The sequence below is a fragment of the Phacochoerus africanus genome, chromosome 11 (assembly GCF_016906955.1).
Source record: "Phacochoerus africanus isolate WHEZ1 chromosome 11, ROS_Pafr_v1, whole genome shotgun sequence".
Taxonomy (NCBI): domain Eukaryota; kingdom Metazoa; phylum Chordata; class Mammalia; order Artiodactyla; family Suidae; genus Phacochoerus; species Phacochoerus africanus.
This window is the reverse complement of record NC_062554.1, coordinates 101,356,239-101,384,147: the sequence shown is the minus strand read 5'-3', so window position 1 is coordinate 101,384,147 and position 27,909 is coordinate 101,356,239. Positions and strand designations below refer to the sequence as shown.

General features: G+C 40.4%; 1 protein-coding gene across 1 annotated transcript in view; it reads right to left on the bottom strand.

Moving 5' to 3' along the window:
* Positions 1-27,909, bottom strand: part of MAGI2 (membrane associated guanylate kinase, WW and PDZ domain containing 2) — a 1,320,860-nt gene that overhangs the window by 123,411 nt on the left and 1,169,540 nt on the right. The window contains exon 15 of the mRNA XM_047751755.1: positions 21,066-21,326. Coding sequence (XP_047607711.1) covers positions 21,066-21,326 — 261 coding nt within the window. The remainder of the gene's footprint in view (positions 1-21,065; positions 21,327-27,909) is intronic.

Here is a 27,909-nt window from a genome sequence, read left to right as displayed (position 1 = left end):
CAGAGCTTATGACCTAAGTGCTTTCTGTGCATTGCTAATGGAATTACAGAGCATGGAAGAGGCCCTGACCTTGGTTTCTATTATTGGGATGAATGGTACTCATTAATTCTCTGAGAATTGATGACTAAGGTAACTGCTAGAGCACAGTCCATTTAGATGGCGTGCCTTCCAGACATCATCTGTCAGGCAGCAACATAAATCAAGTCTTTGGATCAGTCTTCTTGACACAGTGTGCTTAGGATACACAGATATTTGGGAAGAGATGCAGTATGTCATGCAGCTTTGGACATACTGACATTTGAGAAGGAGACAATGTATAACTAGATAGAAATTTCCCCTTAATTGCACATCACAGAAGTTATGGGAAAAGGAAACTGTCTTTTTTTTCCTCTATTCCTTTCTGTGTAGAACACTATTGTACATGTACACTGCAATATATTTTATATTTTCCTGTGGATGAATTGACTCTTTTGGCACTGCTTAACACAGCATGCTTGCCTTGGGAGGAGTCAGACATAATCTGTTGGACTGGATGCTCTCTAAGTTAGGTCTAAAGGCCTGGATTCTTTGGGTCTCTAGCCACAACTGCAGAAGGAAGCAACAATTGTACTTCTGGGCTGTTGGTTTCTCTTCTGGCACCTACTATGGTCTATCCAGGCTCATTCAGCCATTGGTCAACCAATGAATTTTTGCTGTGTTCTATCCTGGGTTGATTCCCATTAGAAAGATGGGAGGACTTTTCTTGTTTTGGTGGTATATTCCTCTGAAGTTTTTGGTGGTGGATTATTCATGAAATTCTTTTTTTCTTTTTCTTTTCTTTTTTTTTGTCTTTTTGCCTTTTCTAGGGCCGCTCCCATGGCATATGGAGGTTCTCAGCCTAGGGGTCTAATCAGAGCTGTAGCCACTGGCCTACGCCAGAGCCACAGCAATGGGGGATCCGAGCCGCGTCTGCAACCTACACCACAACTCACGGCAATGCCAGATCCTTAACCCACTGAGGAAGGCCAGAGATCGTACCCGCAACCTCATGGTTCCTAGTCGGATTCGTTAACCACTGAGCCACGATGGGAACTCCAATTCATGAAATTCTTAGCTGCACCATCCTGATGGAAGGGAGTAGTAGATTCTTCCTCCCACCTTTCCCCTCCTATTCCCCTGTCGTCTTATATGCATCTTCATTTCAGAGGAGGAGAGACTGTGACTTATGTTTACATTTAATTATAATTATCTCCCTATTAGTAGATGCCACAAGGTGGAGTTGTGTATGGAGTAAAGCATTAGACAAGGAAAGTGGATTTTGTATCAATCATGTCAAACTTACAAGTGAGAAGTTTCTGAAGTGAGTGTGACAAAAATAAATACTTCAAAGGCAATCCATAGCATAAACTAGCATTAGCTCACAATTCCATTATGTTGTGAAGGTTAACCACCATGTTGTTAGATTAAATAGGCAATGCAAATTAGTTTGGGTTTAGAATCTACGACCTGGCATGAAAAGAAATGCTTTTTTAAAAACTAAATGTTTCAGGTTGATTTTGGTCACACCCATGGCATGTGGAAGTTCCCAGGCCAGGGATTGAACCTAAGTCACAGCAGTGACAAGGTCAGATCCTTAACTGTGAGGTCACCAGGAAACTCCATCCAGTTGATTTTCTTAAAATAATCTGGGAAAAATTGTTTACTGCCTAATTTTAAAACTGTGGGTAAGGGCAGGAGAATCAATTATTCTATCAGCAACACATTTCTGTATAGCTTCTTCTGAGTAAGAGACACAATACTAGGTCTACTAGGGAAGACAGAAATAAAATAAATAGGTGGTATTTGCCCTCAAGAAACTCCTAGACTGGTTGTGGAGACTAGGGATAATCGTATGAAAATACTTCAAACAAAACACGAATGGCAAGTCTGTGGTAGAGGTTACATACAACAAGAGTACAAAGGTGGGATGAATTCTTGAGTCCAGGCCTGGACTCAGAGAATGATAAGCAAAAGGCAGGGTCATTTCTGGGGAAGGAGAGAGCACAGTGTCAGGAGGCTAAGAGGCAGCTCCCGTAATGAGAAATGCATGGTGATAAAGCGGGTGCTATCAAAGCTAAGGAGGGAGAAGCCTGGAGAGGGTGCTTTGTAGGAGGTCCCTCCAGCTCTCACCATCACTGCTTCTCTATCTGAGATCCCAGGTAAGATGCCTTTGCCAGGCTCCTATATGTGGACACTGAACACAGAGGAAGAACAGAAGAATAACTGTCACAGAGTACTTCTGTTGAATACATGGTGATGAATCCTGACTTTTTTTTTTTTTTTTTTTTGGTTTTTAGGGCTATACCCACGGCAAATAGAAGTTGCCAGGCTAGGGGGTCGAATCGAATCTACAGCTGCCAGCCTACACCACAGTCACAGCAACGCCGATCTGAGCCACATCTGTGACCTCCAGAGCTCAATCAAGGCAATGCTAGATTCCTGACCCACTGAATGAGGCCAGGAATCAAACCCACATCTTCACAAATACTAGTTGGATTTGTTTCCACTGTGCCACAATGGGAACTCCAATCCTGACTTTTTTTTTTTTACTTTCAGAAACCAGAGCCTAGTTTTTTTTCTGGTTGTTGTGTTTTTTTGGCCATGCCTATGACATGATGGAAGTTCCTGGTCCAGAGGTTGAACCAGCGCCACAGCAGCACCTGAGCTGCTGCAGTGACAGTGCCGGATCCTTCACCTGCCCTGTTTCAAGGGAACTCCTAAACCTTTTATTAATCTTGTCCATTTTCTATCTCTCCTTCCTAGAAGTCCCGAATGAGTATGTTCTATGGTGACAAGCCCATTCAGCTAAATGTTGCCCCTTCCTGGACTGTGACACAGTGTCCTTCGAAAGAGATTTTCTTGGTTGTCGGGGGTGAAGATGTGGTAAAAACATTTGTTTGGTATTTTTTAAAAAGTTTGCGGTAAAATTAAGAAGCAGCAGACCGCATGACTTGTTTTCCTCTAGACGTCTGTAAAATTTGGCTTTCCAAAAATTTTGAAAACATCTTTCCTGATATTCGGAGCCAAATGAGTTGCAAGACCCAAAATCGAGCAGCTGGTGTTTTAAGGACTGCATATTCCAAAAGCGTGCTTTTCCTCCCCCCGCCCCCAGCACCCATGAGTCATTCTCTTGTGGCTGAACAGTTTAGCTACCCTGCAGTTGGTAACAAGCAGATGGTCACATGGGGGAATGGAAAGAGGGCCCTACCACTGGCAATTTGGGAGGCCAGCCAAACTCATGCTTCTAAGGGCAGAAAGCACTATCTAGAAAGTATTAACCACATGGCTGCAGAGAAAGAAATGCTCATCAGCCATACCTTTGTATGTTTTTATTTTGCTGAGAGTGAAGTGGTTAAGTGAAAGAAATCTCATTGCATGAGTAACTGTAATCAGCCGTTACCTGACGGCCCTAACCTGGAACACAAGGCTGGGATAGCATGGTTTCCTTGTTTGGAAAGATTTGGTGGCCTTGAAGACATAGGGCCAATTTCACAGGACCATACAGGTCTTCACACTCAAAAGGGCTTATACTGGTTTCATGGTGTGTTGTCACCATCCTGACCTTCTTAATTGTTGAACAAGGACCTCATCACATTTTCATTTTCCCCTGGGCCCTCATTTTCCTACATGGCTGTATCTGTAATACGTTTCCTTTTCATATCTCTCCATTGCTTTTAGTGTCTGCAATGGAGGATGTAAATGAGAATATGGTATAGCTACTAAGAAACATTTTCACAAAGGGTGATGGGGGGAGGAGAAAAACCATGTCTTTCCCCTATGGTTGCACAGCTCATTCACATGCATATCATGGGAAGAGGTAGTCCAAATAATTTCCGCTAAGTATATTCTTAAAGATCCTTGATTCTTCACATGTCGGCTCGAGAGGCCTAAACATGACCTTATTTATGTTACTCTGTTGTGAAAATTCCTCTTATAAGTCACTAATTATTTAGCATCTACAAAGCAAATATCCTTCTTTATCTTTCATGAAACAGATTTTAATGTACACTGGCACATTTCAAGGAATTTGTGTATTCTTTGCATATGATTAATTTCCTTTATCATCTGACACAACGTCTAGGCGTGAGAGTGGCAGGAACTAAAGAAACTTCAGAATAATCATGCTCTCAAATTTGCAGGTGGCCAGGAGGGTATGCATGTATGTGTTTTGAGCTAGAGAGGAAGCACAGAGAAATGGTTCCATTTCAAGATACCTAAGCCTTTCTCTTCTGTAGAGATATACTTCTGCATATCCCAAGAAGTCACTTACCTTGCTAATTTCTAGGTAGCTGAGACAGTCTTTTTTTTTTTTTTTTTAATCTGTCTTGGTCTGAAAGTTGCTATAGAAAATGTGTCCCACTAAGTCACATATCAACTTTATCCAGCTTTTTTTTTTTTTTTTGCATTTCCTTCCAAAGACCCTGAAAAGGATATTCATTTCCATCACTCAGCAACCCAGGATTTTCCAGTCATGGGGTAGAAGGTGAAATTCTGTGTCGCTCAATTTAAGTAATTTTACTGAGTAAAACTGTGTGCCTTTCAGTATGTTTTGCTTACAAACAACCAGACAGCAAGATGATTCAGTAATAATGGAAAAAATTTAGAGAGTTATTGATATGCAAATATTATAAAGGTTTCTTCTCTGCAGAGCAGAAAAAATAAGTTGTTTCATTCCTTTTTAAAAACAGTCACAGGATCAAGATATGGTATTAAATGTCTATTCCTGAATAAGTTATTTTAATTTATAATTTATTACAGAGGACTTATCAAAATATTACTAGAAAATATTGGATTATTGTACAAAATGAGAGAATTGTATGAAAATTTCAAAATTCATGTCATGATGTAAAAAGAGACAAACAATAATAGTACTATCTTCTAATGATTGTAAATCTCTTATGATAAAAACAACTTAATTGAAGTAATAGATGCACGAATGAAAAAAGAAAATAAAACTTAAATGCTTTTATAAAGACAAAACCCTTTGTCTCCTGGCCTAATCATCCCCATTCTCTCTAGTTTCCTCTTCATATTTCTAAATTATATTATTATATGGCTATTTCTCAATTTGTCAACTTGCATCAATATCTCCTAGCTTTTTGTTATGACAGAAGATTTAGCACTCTCACCCAGCACCCCACCTCCTCTCCATATCCCAATATAGTTTTATTACTATTTTTAGTTAAATCAGTTGTCATGGTTTTCGGTTTTACAATGTGAATATTGTTCATGGTAGTGTTTTGTGACTTTTTCTTTTTTTGTAGAGTTTTTCTCCCTCTTCACCCTGAATCACTGTGTCAGACTGTATCATTTTGTTTCTTCTATAGTATGCTATCTCTATAGCCTTCATTCCCTCCACACCCCAAAGCTGCTCAAGACATCTGTTCAGTTGCATTTTGGGGAGACTTCCCTCTCAGAGGAGGGAGGGTCAGCTGCCCTCAAGTCCCCTCTCAGTGTTATTCAGGGGAATTCCTGTTGTTCTCCAAGTTCTGTAAACCCTGCATCTTCTTTTAATTCACTCATTTCACTAAAGCACATCCTACAGTATCTTCCTAAGAAACCATGCATGGGCAAAAGTAATTGTTCAGCATTTAATGTTTGAAAATGTCATTTCTACCTTCTCATTTGATAGAATTCTAGCTTAGAATTGGAGGGTTGTATAAAATTCGAGATTGAAAAAAATCATTTTCCTCAGAAATGTGCTGGCATTGCTCTATAGTCCTCTAGCATCTAGTGTTGCTACTGAGAGATCTGAACTCATCAGGATATTTTCCCTCTTGTACACAATCTATTTCCTTTTCCTTTTGGAAATGGTGAAGACTGTCCTTGTATTTTTTGTGTGTGTTCTAAAGCTTTGCAATGATGGATTTTAGTGTAGTTCTTTTCAGTATGGAGACATTTCTTTTAGTTTTGGTTTAGGGAACTTCTATTATACTATAGCTTTGATAACTTCCATTCTGTTTCTCTGGCCTCTCTTCCTGAAACTCTTATTAGTTAGATATTGGCTTCCTGGATTGATCTGTTAATTTTCTTACCACTGCTTTCACATTTTCTGTTTCCTTTTGTCCTATTTCACATGAGATTTCCTTTACTCTACCTTTCAACACTTCTGTTGAATTTTTAATGTCAGTCAAGATATTTTCAATTTCTAAGAATTCTTTCTTTAATCATATTATTCTCTTCTTTATAGCATTCTATTTTTATTTTATGATCGTACCACCTTCTGTCTATGTATTTGAGTAATCTTTAAAGCTTTTTTTGGTCCCCTTATCTCATTATGTTTAGTGTTCTTTCATTATTGTTTGCTTGTTTTTCTGTTTTAAAAACAAAAATTTTTCATGTCTGGTGGTCACTGTGGTTGTGTTCCATTCTTTGTTGAGTTTTTAAAGCTCTGAGCTGCTCTGAGTTTCTTAAAAAACGGAGCATATTTGTGCTATCCATTTCTCTTTTTGGTTTCCTTTACTCTGCCAAGGGAGTTGTGACTTTTTGGTCTTTGCTCATTCCTTTCTTTTGGTTTACTACCGTTTTGTTGGTGTCTAAGAAATGGGAGGAGATATGCATGTTAATGATACCATTAATTAGAAACTGAAAATATTTAAGTCAGTTGTGGCAATCAATATTTTGGTCTACCAGTTAGATACTTGGAATCTATTTGGAAATAAGTTATCAATAATTTATGTACCCAAACTTTAAAAGTCTCATTGTCTCCTGTAGCCCTGGCAGATAAAATATAAAAGACAACTGATTTCTTTTCAAGAGCTCAGAAAATGTCATAAAATTACATTTCACCAACCCCAGGTACTGGCTTTAAAATGTTCAATGAAACCACACTTTCTTTCCTCTGTATCTCTTGACTGCCTTTGAGACTTCACACCCATCAGTGTACTTGGCTTTCAAGTAATTTCTCAGGAGGCCCAGTAGAAATGGTTGATAGTTACAAGCAGGTGTTGCTGACAAGTCGTGTTTCTCATTTTTACAGATGCAGTGTGTTCTATCTCTGCCATCTCCTTTTTCCTTTTATAGCTTCTGAAATTGTGTTTTATAAGAAGTCACTTGGCTATCTTCACACAGTTTCCCTGTTACAATAGGTAAATGTCAAAAGCAATCAGGTCCAATATCAGCTTTTCATTGTATTCCCTTAAGCCTTCAGGTAGATAATAACTTCCTGCAATATTTTCTTAATGTAAACGGAAACAGATACTAACCCAGGCAAATGATCCCTCCTGAGCCAGCTGTCCTTTTCAATATGTTATCCAGAAGATTGCATGCATATTTATTGGCTGCTCAGTTTCCCACAGAAGCTAAAGTTCCACTAACAGCGTATATCATGGTTTAATTTGAAATAATGCAATTTTGCATGACTGGATAAAACTAAATATGAACAGGCCCTCAAGAAAGTGTTCAGGAGCCAGGAGTTCTTGATCATATATTAACTTTGAAAACAACATGTAGGGTGACTTCTGAGTGGCCAAATAAATCATGTCAAAGTTTTCCTATTTGAAAAGTGAAGTATCATCACTGCATATAGTTTTTCTTTCTTACCCTTAACTTTCTTCCCCCAATATGGCACATTTTAAGTTCATGTGAATTTCTGTTCACATGTATTTTCTCTAACCCTTGTACCTTAAAGCATAGTAACTATACGTGTTTGCATTTTTACTAAGCAGATATGTCTTCATAATCACTTCCTTGAGATCATCATCATCAAATGTTTTTTATTACTTTAACATGAGAAATGAATGAGAAATGAAAAAACAAGGGCTGACCAACCTCAAAATGTGTTTCTTTGTCCACAACAAGATACTGATTATATTCTAAATGGAAGAGTCCCAAAGTGAAAAAGATGATAAAAGAATGGCAAAAGAGCACATGAAAAGATCTTCAACGTCATAAGTCTTTAGGGAAGAAATGCAAATGGAAACCTCTACACACCTATTGGCACGACGAATATTTAAAAAACAGCAACAAAGCCTGAAAACAATAAATGCATGCAGCAAAGATGTGCAGCAACTGGAGCCACTCATCCAGGGAAATATGAAATGGAACAGTCACTCTGGAAATTGGTGCCGCATGAACCAGCACTTCTACCCCTGGGTATTTATCCCAGTAAAATGGAAACCTATTTTCAGATAAAAACCTGTATGAAAACTTTCACAGATGCTTTACTCATAATCACTCAAAATAGGAAACAACCAGAATATTCCTTCACCTAGGAATGGAGAAGCAAACTACAGTACATTCACACAATGGAATACTCTTCAGCAATTTAAAAGGAACTAATACTGACACATGAAGCAACCTGGCTGAATCTAAAATGCATTATGCTAAGTGACTACATACTGTGTGATTCCATTTATATGGGAAAAGGCAAAATTATCAAATAGAAAACACATCTATGGTTCCCTGGGCTGGGAGTAGGAAGAAGGCTTGATTTCTTTGTGGCAGTAGTTACAAAATCAAACATGTTCGTCAAAATTCACAAGTGATAGACTAAAAAGGGTAAAATTACTATGTATTATTAAGCTTCAAAAATGGGAGAAAAGTAAAAAATCAAGGGGGGATAAAGAGAAGCTTTTGGATGGAAATAGAGATAAGCTAACAAGAACTAACGTTGAGTAAGCAGGAGAAAGAGGGTGGGAAAAAGAGAGTGGAGGAGGTCAGGGAAGGCTTCAGAGAGGAAATGCCACCAGGTCTGCATTTTAAAAGATGAACAGAACTTTTCCAGGTGGGATGGGGAAGGTGCCACGGGCAGAGGTGATGTGACTTGCAAAGGAACAGATCTATGGACTGGCCTTGTGGGTGCAGGGGTACAGTGAGGATAAATATTGAGACCTGGGAGGAAGGTAATAAAGGATAGATCATGAAAGATGTAGTTGTGCCAGGGGGCTTGGAATTTATTTTACAGCCAAATCCCAAATCCGCTAATGGATTGGGAAAGTTGAGTGATGTCATCAGACTTGTTTTAGAAAGCATACCATGGTGGCAGGGTGAAGGTGGACTGAAAGGTTGGAGGGTGGGAAGAAGGCTGGAGGCAGGGAGGGCACTTAAGGGCCACTGCAATGCTCCAGAGCTGTACAGTCTGACAAGGTAACTACTAGCTAACCATGGCTATTTAAATTAGTTGAAATAAAAGACAACTAAACATCTAATTCCTTAGCCACAGTGGCCTCTTTTCCAGTGCTCCATAACCACACAGGGCTAGTGGCTACAGTATTGCATAGTGCAGAATCGAACACTGTCATCATGCAGAAAGCTCTCCTGCACAGTGCTAATCTAGAAACGGAACTGAGCTTTAGCAGTGGCATCTGGCAGGGCCTGATGTATTCAAATTTTTATCTGGATAACATGCCTTGGTCTTTTAAGAGTGAAAGACGTAGTTGTGTATAAGCTCAGCTAGGAAATGAACTTAGGTACTCAGAGTCCTGCTTTAAAACTTGTGTGCATATACATTGATTGAAGCTGAAAGCCATGCATGTCAGCCTTCTCTTAGCCACTTAACACAAGGGAGCATCACTGTTAGTGGTTACTTTGGTGCTGTCAACTGAATGTTTGCATTTGTCCCAAATTTACATGTTAAATCTTAATCCACAAACTGAAGGTATTTGAAGATGGGGTCTTGGGAGGTGATCAGGTCATGAGGGTGGAGCCCTCATGAATAGTATTAGTGCCCTTATGAAAGGAACTCCACAGATATCCTGTGCCCCTTCTACCATGTGCAGGCACAGTGAGAAGATGGCATCTATGAATTGCCCCTCACCAGACAATGAATCTGTTATCACCTTGATCTTGGACTTCCCAGCCTCCCAAACTATGTGAAATAAATTTCTGTAGACTGGTGTTTACAGGCTACTAGTGTGTGGTGTCCTGTTGTAGATGCCTGAATGGACTAAGACACTTGGCAACCAATACCATAAAGGTTTTATTATATTTTAATTTTGTCAAGTACCAACACGAATGTAACCTATTTTTCATCTTACTGTTCATCTTCCAAGTCTAGAAAACATTTGAATGAAGATTTCTAAGTTAAAATATTCTTCCTCTTCATGTTATCTCAACTGCTCTCTGCCAGAACACCTTTTAAACTCTGTGCTCTTGCTTACTAGAAGACTCTCCTGTCCCAATGAATCTGTAAATAGCTTTACATCTTTCTTATGAATGGTCTCTCAACAGAAGGTTTGGGGCACCTCACTCTTGAAAGCAGATGGGCTCATCAGGTGCTCAACATCTGGACATGTCTTTGGAGCAAACCATTGCCCGGTTTAGAGAAGTAAGATCTGGAAGAGATTAGCCCGGAAAAGGAAAGGGCCAGTAGCGGGTCCCACTATTTAGCTAATTTGCTTGGGCACTGTGTCCACCTAGCCATCATCACCCAGAACTGACCAGAACAACTAACCAGACCAACACCCAGGCTGACCAGAACAATAGCAGAGAACTGGCCAGAACAATACCCAGGCTGACTGATTAATCTCTAGAAATGATTCTACCCAAAGAATGGCAATGATTTGTTTGGGGGGTGGGGGGAAGTTTAAATTTCAAAGTGAACAAAGAGTTTTTAACTAGGATTTGGTATGGCAAGAAGGAAGTATTCCCTGGGTAGGGCTGTTCCCTGAATCTTTGGGGAAACCTGGGACATAAAAAGAAATGCTCTCTATCCCAGTCCAAGTGGGAAAAATATTCTCTAATAACACTCCAACACAACTGAAAAAAGGTGATAAATGACAGTACAGTGTTCACTTATCAGCATGATTTTAAAACAGTTGTATATGTGGAATCAGCTTTTCTTATGTGGTTGGTGACTGGGAAAAAAAGAAGAAAAATAAAATCCCAGAGAATCTAATCCAACATACGACCCTGAATAGATTTTAAAGAAATGTGTCTTTTGAAAAAGTGAACTGCAAGCTCAGAATTCATTTGAACCCCCTGGGAGGGTGATGGGCATTTTCCACTAGTAGAGGAGGATGGTGTACACAAAGTCTGGGCTCTTTCTGCAGGTGCAACCTCCCTATACCATCATCTCCCTGTACCATCTTGTGACTAACAAGAGGCTGCAGCATATAAGCCCAAAGGAAACAGCTACTGATCACCCACCTATGAATTTTAAGACAATGGAATAGCTGAAGCTAAGAAGCTAAGAAGCTAAGATGACATCTACACATCTACCTTCTGCCACTGCCAGGAGAGACTTGGAACATAATAACAAATCTCTCCTGAAAAATGATTCCTAGTGGGGAAAACTTATGATTTATGAGCTCCATTCAAATAAGAATGGTGTAGAATTAAAAAAAAAAAAGTACTGTGAGCACGCACAGATTTTTTTGATAGGTTGCATTGCTCTTCTTCTTGAAAATAAATAAAAACGATGATGTGTCTCTGCAGACTTACTTTTTTACAATTTAATGATCTTTAAATTTGTTAGTGCTAAGAGAGTAAAATGCGTACATTAGTCTTTCCATTTTAGTTAAAAGATGCATATGCATTGATGTTTGGATATCAGAGTGATTAGAGTTTGATGCAAAATATTTTTTTGTGCGTGTGGTTTGTTTGCTTATCTGCTTACCGGTAGGAGCTAGGCAGCCAGGTTTTAATTTGGGAAAAAAACTAGTCATGCTCAGGACTGAAAACAAAATGAAATTTAAAAAATAGGTCTTAGTCAAGTGGTTTTAGGTGGGTATGATCTGATAAAGAAGTAATGTGATTCAGAAGTTGTTCACTTGGAACTGATAGGGGCTACTTTGTTAATGAGGCTTGTGAGATGAATAAATAATATGAAGTCATTCTTTTTTTTTTTTTTTTTTTTAGGGAGCTTGGGATGCCATCCAAACCTTCATGTTTAGGATGACATTGTTACTGCTGAGGTGGCGTCCGCAAAGATGGATGGCCATTCCAGAAGAGTCAGTGCCAGAATGAGGTGAATCAGAGAGCACACAGAGGCTAGTGGCCTGGCATTTCTGAGGACAAGGGTTTTGCAACCCAGATGCTCACAACTAGAGGGCTTCCCAGAGGCACCCTGGTGGCTCACCAGGGCCTGATTTCTTAGAGAGCTCTCTCATCTAAGACTTCACCAGGCTCTGAGCTATTACAGAATCATTTACTCAGGATGAGAATAATGAAGAGAAATCTGTATTCTGGGACATTGTTTCACATCCTTATGGTGCAATTTCTCATGTTGTGCAAGGCAAGAACCATCTTGCATACACTTCCTCCCCTGAGTTCTTTGCCCCTTCTTAGAGATACATCTTGTTGCCTTAAAGGACAGACAGCTAGGTTTTGGTGTATGGAAAGTTAGAGCGGAGAACATTCACACTTTTACTCTGATAAAGACAGTTCTGGATCACCACGTGAGGATCCAATCCAATCCCATCAACGTATACTGTGTGACAAATCCTTGAAAAGCATGCTGCAAGGAACTGGAGGGATTCCAAGGAATGTCATGATTTCTTGCCCTTAAGGAATTTATAATTTATTTAGGGATAGCAAAACATAAACATATGGAAAGTAAAATGACAACAGTAATAATAACACATGATAATAGAAGGGAGAACAGTCAACAATCAAGGGGTTTATATATCCCCCCCCCAAAATAATTCTAGGAGTTCCCTCTGTGGCACAGTGGGTTAAGAATCCAACTGCAGCCACCAGGGTTGCTGCAGAGGCTTGACCTGGTGCATTTGGTTAAAGGATCCTGTGTTGTTGCCACTACAGTGTAGGTCATAGCTACAGCTAGGATTCAACCCCTGGCCCTGGGAACTCCCATATGTCTTGGGTGCAGCCATAAAATGAAAAAGAAAAAGAAAGAGAAAAAGAAAGAATTCCATATAAGATCTGGAGAAAACACTTGGAAAGAAAGAAGAATAAGGGGTCAGGCAAAGTCTTATTCAGAGATTAAGAGACTTTTGAGCTGCTTGTGAGAAGGGTTTACTGTTTGGGCATAGAGCTGCTGTGAAAATTAAATACAACGGAAGATTCTTAGCACAGTGCCTGGGAGAAAGCTTGGTACCACTTAGTGAATAAGAGAAGTTATTCCAAGCGACAGCAACCAAAACATGGACAGGAAAGCAAAAGTTGTCTTTCAGGAGTAACTAAACCCGCTTTGATGCAATGGAACAGTGCAAAGTTGTTGGAAGAAAGTGGCTGTGTTTATATTACTTAGCGTCTGGGATGTAACAGAGTGTGTCTGAACTTACCCTGTAGATATTTTTGTCAGGGGTGTTATGACCAAGGACTCATTATGGGAAGGTTGGATTGTACGCAGCAAGTACTGCCTTTCTTGATGAACTCTGCATCATTAGAAACTGCACTCCCCTCATACCCTAGCCCCCCAGCTCTCTCCTGAAGCAGAAATTAAATTACACTAATAAATGTGATTTGATTTAAAACATATGTACATCAGTGCAGATTGAACACAATATCTTTATATGTATGTAGATTTTTTAAAAGATTATGAATACTTTTCTTATTTTATGGTTTCATAAGTTATACTTAGAAGACAGACATTTGAGAGAAAACTGGCATTTTATTGTATCCCCCGCCCCACTGTATTTCTTCTATTATAAAAGCACTCACATTAACAGTGCAAGTGATACCATTATGCCTTCTGAGTAAACTATTCTCAGCATAAAACTCAGAGCAAAAGCAGTATGTCATTGAAGGAATCCAAAGAAGAGATTCATTTAAGGATTCTTTCATTTAAAGATTAAGGGAATATTACAAAGCTTAAGGTTAAGGTTAAGAATTCTGAAATGAAACTTTCAGAACTGGCCTTTGCAAACCAGTGGCAAATAGAGAAACCAAGATACCTATGTTATAGGCTTCAAGTCTCCTTCAAGGAGATTAAACTCAAAAGCCTCTGGCCATGTCTCATCGTAATGCCCCTTCCCCAATCTTGAGCAGCTTGGGCTGCTCACTCCTGACTAGGGAAGGAATGTTGTCCATTCCTCACCTTTCCTCTCTATAATCTGTTCTCCTTGCAAATAAGATATCCTGCCCGAAACCAATCGGAAGATCAAACATGCCCCATACAGAGATCAAACAACACTCAGCCTTTGCACATGGTGCAGGGAGGCTGGGGCAGGACAAACTGGGTCTCCACTTGGTCTGCATGGGGGAATATAAAAACAACTCTGAAGGGAAGAGGGCCCTCTCTTTTAACCTGCATGCAAGTGAGAACTTTCTCTCTCTCTCTCTGAAAATGTACTTCCGCTTTCATAAATTTGTAAAACACCAGACTGCCTACACCTATAAATCTTTGTTGCGTGTGGGCAAGAATTGAGAAAATAAGGCGGAGGGACCTGATATCCTTAACCATCCTCTGCTCCAGACCTGATACTCGCTTGCTAATTCCCATGAGTGTAACGTCAGAAACTTTCCAGCAATGACTTCTGGGGATGAGGCATTGATAGGTCAAAGTTTACAATGACTTAGAGAAAGTCAAGGTCCCAGCACTAGCACCACTTTCACCAATTACTTGTGTTTTTAAGGAAATCAATGAACAAATTTCAGTACAGAGTTCTTAAAAAAATCCACTGCTATAATCCAAACCATTAATAAGGCATAAGATGGGGCACTTATTGATTGCTGACGTTCAGAGGCTTCCCTTTAGGGCAAATCTTTGTAAGTATGGGTCATACTTACAAGGAGTGTATCACCTAAGATAACAGCTGTGCCAAGACAGCCATTGCCTCCAGGGGAAGGGGTTGGGTAAGACTATGGGTGGGGCCCCCTTGGGAGGTTTCCTTTTGCCTCCTGCAGCCTCATTCCATTTATCACAGTGTGATATACAAATGCTATCATTTTACACATGAAAGAAGGAGAGAAATATTGCCTTAAAATGCCTTAAAAGGGGAGCTAGTTTAGTACATTTAAGTGCTTATTTCAGACCATTTCTTGATGGAGAAGAAGTTGAGCAAAAGAAATAAAAGTGTTAGGAGCATCTTAAAAACATAATCACAAATGAAAGTAACAAAATTTAAAATGGTAACTTAAGGCAATGAAAATTATGACCCAGGTCTCAAACTTAGACAAGGCTGTTCACACACAGACAAAACTAACCTAACACCTTATTTCCATGCTAACTCATGGCATAATGTAAATGAGATCTGGAAGAAGCCATGAAGACCATCCTTCCTTATAGTTTTGATGAGGAAGGGACACAGGAAGTCCAAGTGACTGGCCCAAGAGACACAGTAGTTAGTGGATAAACTGGAGAGAGACTGAGACTTGTTGTCCAATGCACTTTTCACTTAGTTTAAATCTCCTTGTATTAGGGCAAGACCACGGGAATCTCATTTTTTGGTTCTGTTTTGTACCTCTCCAAAATTCAACGCATCATAGGCTTCAAGTCCCTTTCATGGAGCCTAAACTCAAAAGCCTCTGGCCATGTCTCATTGTAATGTCGCTTCCCCCACCTTGACCAGCCTGGGCTGCTCACTCCCTGCAAGAGAAGGAATGTCCTTTCCTCACCAGGACACCATATAACCTGTTCCCCATGCAAATAAGGTATCCTGCCCAAGACTAATCAGAAGCTCAAACTGGGTCTCCACTCAGGTCACATTGTGGGGTATAAAGACTATTCCAAAGTTAGTCAGGTTCTTTTTTTTCAACCTGTGCTCATGTGAGAACTCTCTCCCGCTCTGAAAATGTACTTCAGCTTTAATAAACTTGTAAAACATCTGCAGTCCCAGTGCTTTGTTATGGTGAGACAGGGATGGAGGAAACTGTGCCAGTATCAAAAGGACTATTTAGTGGCTGCACTGGTTGGTGGGGTGAATTTTGGCGGAAAAAAAAAAAAAAATCCTAACTTGCTTTACTGATTGTTCAATTCTATTTCATCCTTTTTAGAGAATTATGCTTAAAATGTTCTAGAAGCCCCCCCCCAGCTAAGCTTCTGATTGTCTAGGATAGCTTTTCAACTCCAGGGCTTACGGGCATCATGAAGGACTTTGAGAGTTGTCAGGACATTTTACCAAAGGTAACTAACTCCTTCCTAGGACATCAGATGGCAGTGGGTGTTGAGGAAAGTCAACAATGGCCTCGTCTGTACTTCAACCTGTGCCTGATCAAGTGCACACATAGAGACAGAGATTTTTAGCACCGGTACAGAGCTGAAAGATTGTGAAGAGCCAGCAGTGTGCTGGCCAGTGACTCTCTTCTAATAAAGCCAAAAAAAAACCACCCCCCAAAAACAAACAAACAAACAAACAAACAAACCCAGAATCAATGTCATCAGGACAACACAAATGAAGGAAGGAAAGGTTGAAATGATTGTTCCCTCCCTGGTGCTGCTTGGATTGCTGCTGCTATAGTGGCTGTCCTGAGTATGTTCCACCTCACAGCTTATTAGGGGCCTGCCTCTCAGTTTTTGAATTCCCTCAACAGGCTGCCAGCCTCCACCACAGATGCCCAAGCTGCCCATGCATGTCTACCCCATACATTTCAACAAAACCTTCCTCACAAATTTTATCAGAGGAGGACATAAAGGTCACTTTTGCTTCATCACTTGTGCCAAAGCTTTTCTTGGGGGACCTCTGGTGAGAAAGCAGGTTTTGGGGGCAGAGCAGGAAGCACACCTGTAATGACAGGTTATAGCTTTGAAGTAAAACCTGGATGCCTGACACAAACTTTCCACTGGGGAGGCCCAAAGATTGACCTGTCAACACCACTGCATGTGGCTGCTGGGACATTTTTATAGAGCGAGCATCTGATCGACTCTGAGCCTCCTTTATCCTGGGTACACAGCTCAGCAAGCACAGCAACAGTCAGTCAATGGCAGCAAATGACTTGAACCTCCGGGATATGCCAACATTTCTAGTTTTAGAGAAACTTTTCACATTATTTCTAACTTTCGGTGTTTATCAATAACATGGCAGTGAACATCTTCCTATAAAAATCTTTGAATCTTTTTAAGAAATTTAAGTGCCATTGCCATTATAGTTCACACTTGTCCTAGGCTCTGGTCTGTACACTGCTTTGTTTTCCCTTGTGTCCAAATTAAATCCTAAAAAACAAAACAAAACAAAAAAAACCTTAATATTTTAGATAGTAGGACAAAAATATTCAGGAAGATTGCCTGTTCTCACTTTAAATCAGGAAGGATATTTTTGCATATCAGAGTGATGGCTTCTAACATCTGTCTACTCCCAAGCAATAGCTGGCCTCCTGGGTCATTGGTTTCGGAAAGAAGTTGTATGTGCCTTAATTACATTAATAATATAAAAAAAAAGTTAAAAAGATTGTTTGGGGAAATAATATTGTGAAACAAATATATGAGGTTTTTAAAAGAGCCCTACTACATATCAGGCAATAAATAAGCCAGAAACTCCACTTTCCAAGTTCTTAATTGGTTAAACATCTGCAAATCTGCTGCCTGTGCTGGAGAAGTTGTGGAAGGGAACTCTTCCTCTGTCTGCAGGGCAGGGAAGTTTACATTTTTCTTATCCATCTCGCCTCTCTCCTCTGATCTATTCAGTATAGACATTTCAGTAGAGACATAAGGTTTGCAGGAGATTCTAAAAGGCACAGCTTCAAGTATGAAATTTAATATTTACCATGACTTTCCTAGTTTATTGGTTAGTGAATTCTGGGGAGACTTCCAGCCTGAAGCCTTGGCAAAAGTCCACTCTGCTGGACTGGCATGGCTGCCACTGCTCTAACTGGCCCCCGCCATCAGCCTGGGGTGAGGGGCGGGGGGTGCATGGAGGGCAGAGGAGACTGTGCTTCCAGATGGGTAGCAGGTGGGAAGGGGAGCTGGCCTTCAGAGATGCTCATCTTCTCCCAGATCTGGTTGCTCTGGGATAGAGGGGGCCTTGACTAAAGCTGACTGAACTGACAGCCTCTGTGCTCTCCAAGACGAGTGAGCTGAAGGAACGCATTGATTAACTCCTAGCAGGGATGGTGGTCTAGACGGCAACAGTGACACACGTGGTGCTCACAATGAGCCAGTGCTGTTCTAAGCGCCTCCATGTGCAAATTCATTCAACCCTCATAGCAACCTGATGACATATGTATTAAAACTTATCTTCTCTTTACATCCAAGGAAACTAAGGCCCAAAGAGGTCATGTAACTTCTTCCTGTCTCACAGCTAGTAAATGATGAAGCTAGGTTTCAAATCCAGACATTCTGATTATCGTGCCTATGCTGTCAGCCATGCGACTCCCTTGCCTCACCTATCAAAGGCATAAATAATAGTGCTCTGTCCACTAAGGAGAGACTTTCAGTAGCCTTACAAATAAACCACAAATGTGTTCAAGATCCTTGGGCTCAGATAAGACACAAAGAGAGAAATGACAGAAGCCCTGGGAATAATATTGACTCTTGAGCACTGGTTAGCATCACTCTTTCCCAGTCTCACAGAGCCCAGGAAGCCCTGATATTCCGATGATAGATGTGGGGCACAAGGAGGAGACCCTGAGCCAGTGTCTTTAAAATTATTATGAAAATTAAGCATGAAATAGCATCAGGTCCAAGAAGCTTTGGTGTGCATGTTGCAAATTACAGACTGTAAATGCTACACGCTATCAGTGCAATAGCCGGTGTTCCCACAGAGCATAGGGGCAACCTGTGTTTCAAATTCCTTAAATGGAAAAGAAATAAATACCTGAAAGAAGAAGCCAGGAAGTATCATGAACTCTAGAATGTATTTCCACTCTCCAGGGTGATGTAAAATAATACCATTTCAAAAATGGTAAGAATTATTCTTTTGAGGTCAGTCTATTGTCACTTGGTAGGAAGAAAAATCCACATGTTAATTGTAAGCATTTGAATCTGGTGTTTTCCAAATCTGCCCATGCATGGATCTTATTTGCAATAGATAAAGCATTTATCTTCTAGGTATCTTGATGTCATAAGTGCACACGTGTACACACACACATATCTTCCTACATGTTTAGCAATAATGCTGTCACACTTCGAATAAAGCTGAGACCTTAAGCACATGTTTAATTCTGTCGTTGTGGTGGTGAACTTTTTATTTAATTCCAGTCCTTTAGGTATCCTGCCCCAGTAAACAACTTGAGTGACTGAAATAGCTGCAAAAGTTCTCTGTGAACATTTTCTCCAAGAGTAAATTATTGGAAGACTGTTTATATAACTCATGAAAATCTATAGTCTTGTGTCCTTTTAATCTTGGTGAATCCATCGCACTGACAGAATCCTGCTTTTACCCTCTGCTTAAAGACTGGATTTATTTCTTCAGCTTATCACGAAGAAAAGGAGAAATGAAATTGTACTTTCAGATGTATGTAATTTAGCTTCTGCACATATTCCCCGAGGTTTAACCCTTCTATAGTTTTCACTCTTGAACTTGTCAAAGCTAAAGCTAAACAGAGCAATTTTCTCCATTTAGTTCTGGTGGTGCTTTGCTAAGACTAACCTTATCACAGAAAGTTCTTATTCATTCTTAACAATTTGATTTCTTAAGTATTGTTTGGCAGTCCCCCAACACCCCCCCCCCCCAACCATGTGCTGGGAACAACATCAATATATAAGAATTTTAGGACCACAACATGATTCAATGATTTTTTTTTTCTCTTACTGCCCTCTATTCTGGTGTTTCTATCCACTATATTCTGGGCTAAATCACTTCAACATGAAAAATGAACAAGTTTGCCTATCACTTCTTCTGCCCTACTGCTTGCTGGCTACTGAGTGGTTTCTGGAATAGTGCTGCTGAAATGAAAACCACTGAGGAAACTGAGAATCTGTAAAGATGACTGATTGGAAGAGAAACATGACCTCTGTCACTTGTGCAGACTCTTGGAACCTTCAATTTGGAGAAACCGCAGAACGTAAAAGCTACTGCTCCCCCACCCACCTCGTCTACCCTGAAGGAATGCAACGAGGTCTCTGGACCCTTTGGGCTATTCTATTGTTTATTTACTTGTTTAAAATTCTATTCTATTTATTTATTTTTCATTGAAGTATGAAAACTTCATACTTCAATGAAACCTACAACACTATTGCAGGTCCAGGTGCACGGTATAGTGATTCAATATTTTTATATGTTACAAAATGATCACTGCTGTTTTAAATTCACAGGACTGTGAATTCACAGGACTGTTTTAAATGCCTCCTAACTGTGTCTCATGCTTCTACTCCCTTCCCTCTGATGTCATTTTCCACAAGCAGCTGCACTCATCTTTTAAAAATATGCGTCAGATTTCTTAAACCTCCCAATGGTCCCTGAGGATTGAGACTCTAGTCCAGGCTTCCTCCCAAGCCTGTGTGAAGTTCTGCAGAGAGTGGCCCCCACCTAGTTCTATGGTTCGTCTCACATCATTCACTAGACCTCAGCCTCACTGGGCTTCTGTCACATATATATTCAGTGGAAGTAGAGCTGACTTAGTATCTATTCGCTTCAGGCACACAACAGCGATTTGATATTTTCATAGATTATGTACCATACAAAGTTACGACTTAATTGATTATATTCCCTGTGCTGTAGGTTACATCCCTGGGACTGACTTATTTGTTAACTGGAAGGATGAACCTCTTGATCCTCTTCACCTATCTCCCCCTCCCCCTCTGGCAGCCACATCTGTTCTCTGTATCTATGAGTCTATTTCTGTTTTGTGATGTTTGTTCATTTGCCTTGTTTTTGAGAGTCCACGTATACACAAGATCATACGTTTTTCTGTATGTTTCGTGGATGCTGAGCATCTTCCCACCTCAAGGCTTCTGCCTGGACTGCTTCTCCCCCCCCCCCCCCCCGCCCCCCGCCCCGATCCTTTGCTTCTCTGTTTTGTTCTATGGAATAGGAGCACCCCTCCCCTCACATCAAGACCCCCACATCACTCTGCTTTATTTTCTTCCCAATGTAAAATGAATGGAGAGTTTTTATGGGGTTGTGGTGTTGGGGGGACATTAGCTATGGTCTTCCTGAGCTGAAGGTCAGTCACGTGTTAAGGATATCTTATTTGCGGCCATGGCCTGTGACTCCCAGGCTCCACATTGATGACTACAGTAGCCCTCTGATCTACTCGTCCAGGATCCCCACCCCCAGAACAAGAAAAACAAGACCTCTTATTCAGACGCAGGCAAAGCGGTCACTTACTTATGGTGGATCCAGACTCAGGCCTGTTCAGGGAGCTGATGATGACAAAGCCGAAGCCCTCATTCTCTTTGCGGTGAATGATCACATCACTGGTCTGCAGGCTGTGGGAGGCGAAGCCTTCGGGGGGAGAGGCATTGCTGCTGGGGGCAGCGTGGTTGCTGTTGGTGTAGGTGTTGGTGTAGGCTGCGTAGTCACTGCGAGGAGAGCTGTGGTGGGTAGACACGGAGCCTGGACTCCTCCCATTCTCTGGGCAGGGCTCCCCTGGAAAGTATATTGTACACCCAGTTACTTAGCTAGAGTCCTGATGAACAAGCAGCTCCTTGTACTGGAATCTGCTCTGGACACCTGCATTGTTACAGGACTGGTGGACTGGCTTCTATTCCCATCTCCCTATGTGAAGAGCATTTGAAAGGCTACAAACCTGGCTATGGAGCCCTCTGGGTCTTGGCCCGTCCCACTCTACATGGCACACACAGGTCAAACCCCTCATCAACTCCCTTAGTGCTGCTACTTGTTTATAACTTCTTGGTAGGACTACTCCCCCCCAAGATAATGCCAAATTTTAAATAACAAGCTTAGTTTCATAACAATAAAGGAGGAAGATTGTAAAACAGGTAGACAGAATCTTAAACTATACTATGCATAAAATTTAAAGAACTTTTAAAAAGCTGTATCTTCAGAGACTACACAAGGAGTGGTTTTTTTTTTAGTAGATCTAGGAACAATTGGGCACAGGAATCTGGATGAGGGTTCCACATCATGAGAAATGCTGCTGTATAGGGGTTACAGTTGGGGCTAACAGCCCAGGGGAGGTCCATGTAAAATAACCCTCCATAATTTTACTAAAAAGCAATGGTTTTATTTAATTTTGTGATATGCTGTTAGCCTAGAAATGTTAATTCACTTTGTGTAGGTGGGTAACACGCTTCCTACTTTGCTCACTCTAAGATCAAATTGAACAATGATATCAGGCTGAGAACTGATAAATTTTTATACTTGAAGCACAGTATAATTTGATTGGAAGTATAACTTTGATTTATAATATTCTGTTAGTTTCAGGCGTAGAGCAAAGTGATTCGGTTATACACACACATGTATGTATCTATACACTTTCTTCCTTGATTCTTTTCCATTCTAGCTCATTACAAGATACTGAATATAGTTCCCTGTGCTATGCAGTGAATCCTTGTTGGTCATCTATTTATATATGTTAGTGGGCATCTATTAATCCCATATTCCCAGTTTATCCCTTGGCCCTCCCTACCCCTGTGGTAACCCTAAGTTTGTCCTCTAAGTCTGTGAGTCTGCTTCTGTTTTGTAAATAAGTTCGTTTGTACTACTTTTTATTATTATTACAAAAAAATATATACTTTTATCTTTTTAATGCCATACCTGCGTAAAATATGGAAGTTCCCAGGCTAGGGGTGGAATCGGAGGGTTTAGCTGCTGACCTATGCCACAGCCACAAGAGAGCTGCATCCAAACTATGTCTGTGACCTATACCATGGTTCACAGCACTGTTAGATTCCTAACCCACAGAGTGAAGCCTGGGATTGAACCCACGTCCTCATGAATACTAGCTGGATTCATTACAGCTGAGCCACAATGGGAACTCCAATACACTTTTTATATTCCGCATGTAAGTGATAAGGAATGATGAATTTTTAATCTCTAAGGGAGGTGTTTGAGGCCTAATCATTTACATTCTGCATTATAGCAAAATATATTTTATTATCAACCAGATAAATCAAGCCAATACTTCCATGAGAAACCAAGTATATTTATAGGGAGAAATGACAGAAAGTTGGCAGCCAAGAGAAGCTAGTTTCTAAAATGAAAGTAGATCTATCATCAAAGAAAGAATTTTGTCTTTTTAATTTAATACCTCGGTTTTGGTATGCTGATGAGAAAAACTGAAGCAGGCATGTAGAATACTATAATTAGAAATAGGACTATTTCATCTCCATCTTATAATCTGATTTTTAAAAAATTGTTATTTCCCCAATACAGTTTTTTTTTTTCTGCTGTACAGCATGGTCACCCAGTTACACATACATGCATACATTCTATTTTCTCACTTTATCATGTTCCATCATAAATGACCAGACATAGTTCCTAGTGCTACACAGCAGGATCTCATTGCTAATCCATTCCAAAGGCAAGAGTTTGCATCTATTAATCCCAAGTTCCCAATCTACCCCACTCCCTCCCCCTTCCTCTTGGCAACCACAAGTGTATTCTCCAAGTCCATGATTTTCTTTTCTGTGGAAAGGTTGATTTGTGCCCTATATTAGATTCCAGATATAAGTGATATCATATGGTATTTGTCTTTCTCTTTCTGACTGACTTTACTCAGTATGAGAGTCTCTAGTTCCATCCATGTTGCTGCAAATGGCATTATTTTGTTCTTCTTATGGCTGAGTAGTATTCCATAGTATATATGTACCACATCTTCCAAATCCAATTGTCTGTCGATGGGCATTTGGGTTGCTTCCATGTCTTGGCTCTTGTGAATAGTGCTACAATGAACATATGGGTGCATGTGTCTTTTTTAAGGAAAATCTGTTTGGATGTATGCCCTAGAGTGGGACTGTTAGGTCATATGGTAGTTCTCTGTAAAGAACAATCTGATTAATGTATGCAAAAGATGTTTGTGGAACAGAGGAATGAAAAGATAGAAAACAATGATAATTAATGACTCCTTTTTGGGTCTTTAGATCTGGTCTCCTATTTAGAACATTGGGAGGTGTCTTACACGGCAAGCTGAAAATAACTAGCCAAAGTTCCAATGAAGGCTCTTAATTTAAGCTACAATTCCATTCTGAGATGAAAAATCGTTTCATTTCAAAAATCAAAGTTCAAAACTCAGAGAGATAGAACACTGTTTAAAAGATGTTTTGTTACACTGATACCTAAAGCAAATAGAGCAGCATTTACTCATAAACTTAGAACTCTTTTTTTTTTTTTTTTTTTGCTTTTTAGGGCCACACCCATGGCATATGGAGGTTCCCAGGCTAGGGGTTAAATCTGAGCTATAGCCACAGCCAGAGCAACACAGAATCTGAGCCTCATCTGGGACCTACACCACAGCTCACAGCAATGCTAGATCCTTAACCCACTGAGCAAGGCCAGGGATTGAACCCGTGTCCTCATGCATGCCAGTCGGGTTCATTAACCCCTGAGCCACAATGGGAACTCCCATATACTCAGATTTTAAAATGGTCTTCATTTCTTTTCTATAACTGCAGAATGAATAAGACCCAAGATGCTGCTTATTATCATTTGATACATTTGAATTTTTCTGTAATATTTAATTAATCAGGTTTTAATAAGAGAAAACAAATGGATGTTTTTTATCTGTAAGAACCGCACTGAGGTGATAAAAGAACAAAATGTCAGTGTCAAAGCTTTTCCCTCTTTTCTACCAGAATTTCAAACCGCCTGTAAAATGAACTCTCTCCACTAGAAAACATCATCGAAAGACAAGCTGTTATTGTCTTGGTGATGCATATGTCCTTTATCAGTCCTTGCACAAGTTGGAAATAAAGTGATTAGAGATAGTCAGGAAGAAGAAAAACAAACAATTATTATGCTGCAACATTAAATTGAAAATCTCCCCGAGTTATTGGACCAAATCAGTAACTAAATGTCATAGGCAGTGACAAGAGAGATCTCATTTTCTGGCTGTCCTATTTTAGGGGGTTGAGAGCCTCAGTTGTCAGTCAAGCAGCCACAAAGAAAAATTATCTGTCTTTGCAGTAAATGGCTCGGAGTGGCTATGCCACACGTTCTAGAGGGAAGAAAGAAAGAAAATCATTGCCTAAGTCAATGTGAGTGGTCCCTGGGTGAGTGAAAGAGACAAAAACATTAAGAGAATACTTTTCCATTGCTTCTGGATATCGCCTTCAACCTCTAGGACAAAGTTCTTTATCTTTGACATTGTGAGCACATTTAAAACCAGGGAGTTAAGAAGACTTCCAATGACTGACTTTGAGGGGTAGAATTGACTCCATGTCATTTTTCCACTTGGCTGGCTTGAGACCCAAATGAGACTGTCTTCTCTCCAACAGCCCTTCCTGGAATGGGGCATGAACAACATTGCTTTAGAATAATACAGTAAAATGCAGGAAAGTGGCAAGAGACCATGTCCATTTCCCTTTCTTTCTTTCTTTTTTTCTTTTTACAGCCACACCTGTGGCATATGGAAGTTTGCAAGCTAGGGGTTGAATTGGAGGTGCAGCTCCTGGTCTACACCAAGAGCACAGCAATACTGGATCTGGGCTGCATATGCGACATACGCTGTAGCTTTTGGCAGCAACGGATCCTTCATCCACTGAGTGAGGCCAGGGATTGAAGCCACATCTTCAGAGTCACTAGTCAGGTTCTTAACATGCTGATCCACAATGGGAACTGCTCCCCTCCCTTTTTTTAAAAACTCACTAACTCCCAGCATCCTCAACTCACCCTTTGGCTCACATGCAAATGGGTGTATAGAATATGGGTTACTTAATATCTACTCAAGCCAAATAATTAATTTTTAGGTTAAGATTCTGTTATGCCCTTACCAGTCATACTGGAATTCATTACTGTGCTGACTGGGAGAGGGTCTCTGTTGGGGAGGTGGGAGTCATTGATCCTCTCCTCCAGGTGAGAGGGTTTTGACTAGAATAGTCAACTGCTGGCAGAGAGCTGTTCCTGGTCTGCAGACCTATTTATTATTCCTACACAGTGCTGACCAAGATTGTGTTTAATAATTCTTAAAATTAATTGCCATTGTTTTTAAATATGGAGATTTTACAGAAGTTGGATTTCCAGTTTCTCTTGAAATATTTGGTAATAATCAACTAGAGTTTGGACAATTCTGCTCCCTTGACTGGGTATATAGTTTGCAAGTCGCCACAGCCCCAACTACTTCCTAGCATCTCTTGCAAATTCCTGATGTACTCATTTCCCCACAGAGTGAGGGGCATGCAGGGCTAAAGGGACTTGTTCCAGCCCAAACCTTGGTTTCTTTTGCACATCATACACTGGGTACCAGGATTCTAGGATGCTGTAACCAAACAGACCTTGCCTGCTTCCAGGGCGTGCCTGGACCTCTTCTCAGGACTGTCTCCCAGAAGGGAGAAACAGATGTGCAAGTTTTATCTTGAAGCACGGCAGAGGCAACAGGGTATGTGTGTGGGAGAGCTTGGACATGCATGCTGGAGCATGTAAAGGCATAGTGTACCCTCACAGTGCCTGGCAAGCTGGGGCCCTGCCCATGTTAGGGGCTCACCCGACTGCAGGCATTTGAGTTTGTGCACTCCTGTTTTATGCTCATCAAAGCAGATAACTTATTTAAATGGTGACATGCTCGCAGACAAAGAACAAGGGATTGCATTTAGAACTGACCAGAAGTATAGAAACCAGAAACAGGGAATTTTACTAGCACCTTAAACACTGGCTAAATTTTTCACCCAGCTGCCAAGAAAACTCCCTTTCTCAGCATCTAAATCTCTCAGCATCTAAATCTTTCTTTTTTAAAAAAAATTTTTATTCACTTTTTTGTCTGTGCCTGTGGCATGCAGAAGTTCCCAGGACAGGGATCAAACCCAAGCCACAGCAGTGACAGTGCCGAATCCTTAACTGCTAGGCCACCAGGGAACTCCATCAGCATCTAATTCTTGAATTAGACTTTCCCTTAGGTGTTAGAAAGAAATATGCTGATAGCTTTAAGATGGACTCTAACATGTTTTGATTAAGTTATAAAACTTCCTTTCACATCAATTCTAGATTTACACTTTAGGAAATTCCTGAGACATTCTTCTCTCAGTTGAAGAGTATGTATTCAAAATAATGTGTCACTATGCTGAACGTCTCAAAGCTGAGCTACTAAACATATAAATATTTATACTTTCAGTGTCACAATTAAAGCCACTCTTCTACTATCCTTGGGGGGAAAAAAACAACTAAATATCAGAGCTGGTGGCATGGATAATGCTTCTCTCAAAACTAGTTTAAGGTGCAAGATATGTTCTAAAAGTATCTGGTAAACACAACTGGATACATTACTGGATGTTTTCATCCTTCGTTCCACAATTTCACACTTTTGAGGATCTAGCTTGCCACTGCCTAATTGAAAATCTGCCTTCTATCCTTAGTGTGTACACATTTTTTTATGTTAACATTTGGAGCAGGTTTTTGTGCTATTTTAATTTTTGCCCAATGGAGCTAATCAGTCTGTATCTGTATCTCTTATAATTTTTTTTAAAGCATCAATAAGAAAACCAGTGCTCAGTGTCTCTGAGGTGAGACAGGACATTAGCAGAAGTTGAGACAAGCATAAGGCTGAAGAGTATAATCTCTATGACCTCCCTTCTCCCCAGTCCTTTCTCTACTGTACTGCTCCTCTGTGCAAGAAGGTGGTGACACTGCCCGTCTTCTGTCTCTTCACAATCTGACTGCTCATTCCCCCTTGGCTTTGAACTATCTCATCATGAGCCTGGCTTGCACCTCTCACTTTGCTTAGGAAAGCGGAATAATGATGATAAGAACCCTTAAAATGGCATCTCCACTGTCATATCCATTTGTAGCTATCTCTTCTCACTGTTGGAGAAATGGCAGCTATGAAGAAAAGCTGTCTTCCTGTGCTCGTTTTTAAAATCTGTTCCATCCTATTTCTAGGCATTGACTTATACTATCAAAGTATCCTTTGCTGAACTTAATCGTTTTCAATACTCATGAAGCCTTCAAGGAAGAGTGGGCTGAACTAACTTGGAAATTCTCTTGGTGTGAATGAGCAGTCTGCAGCAGAACATTTTCAAAAATTAAATGTACTTGAAATGCACTTGAAAGCCTAAATGAG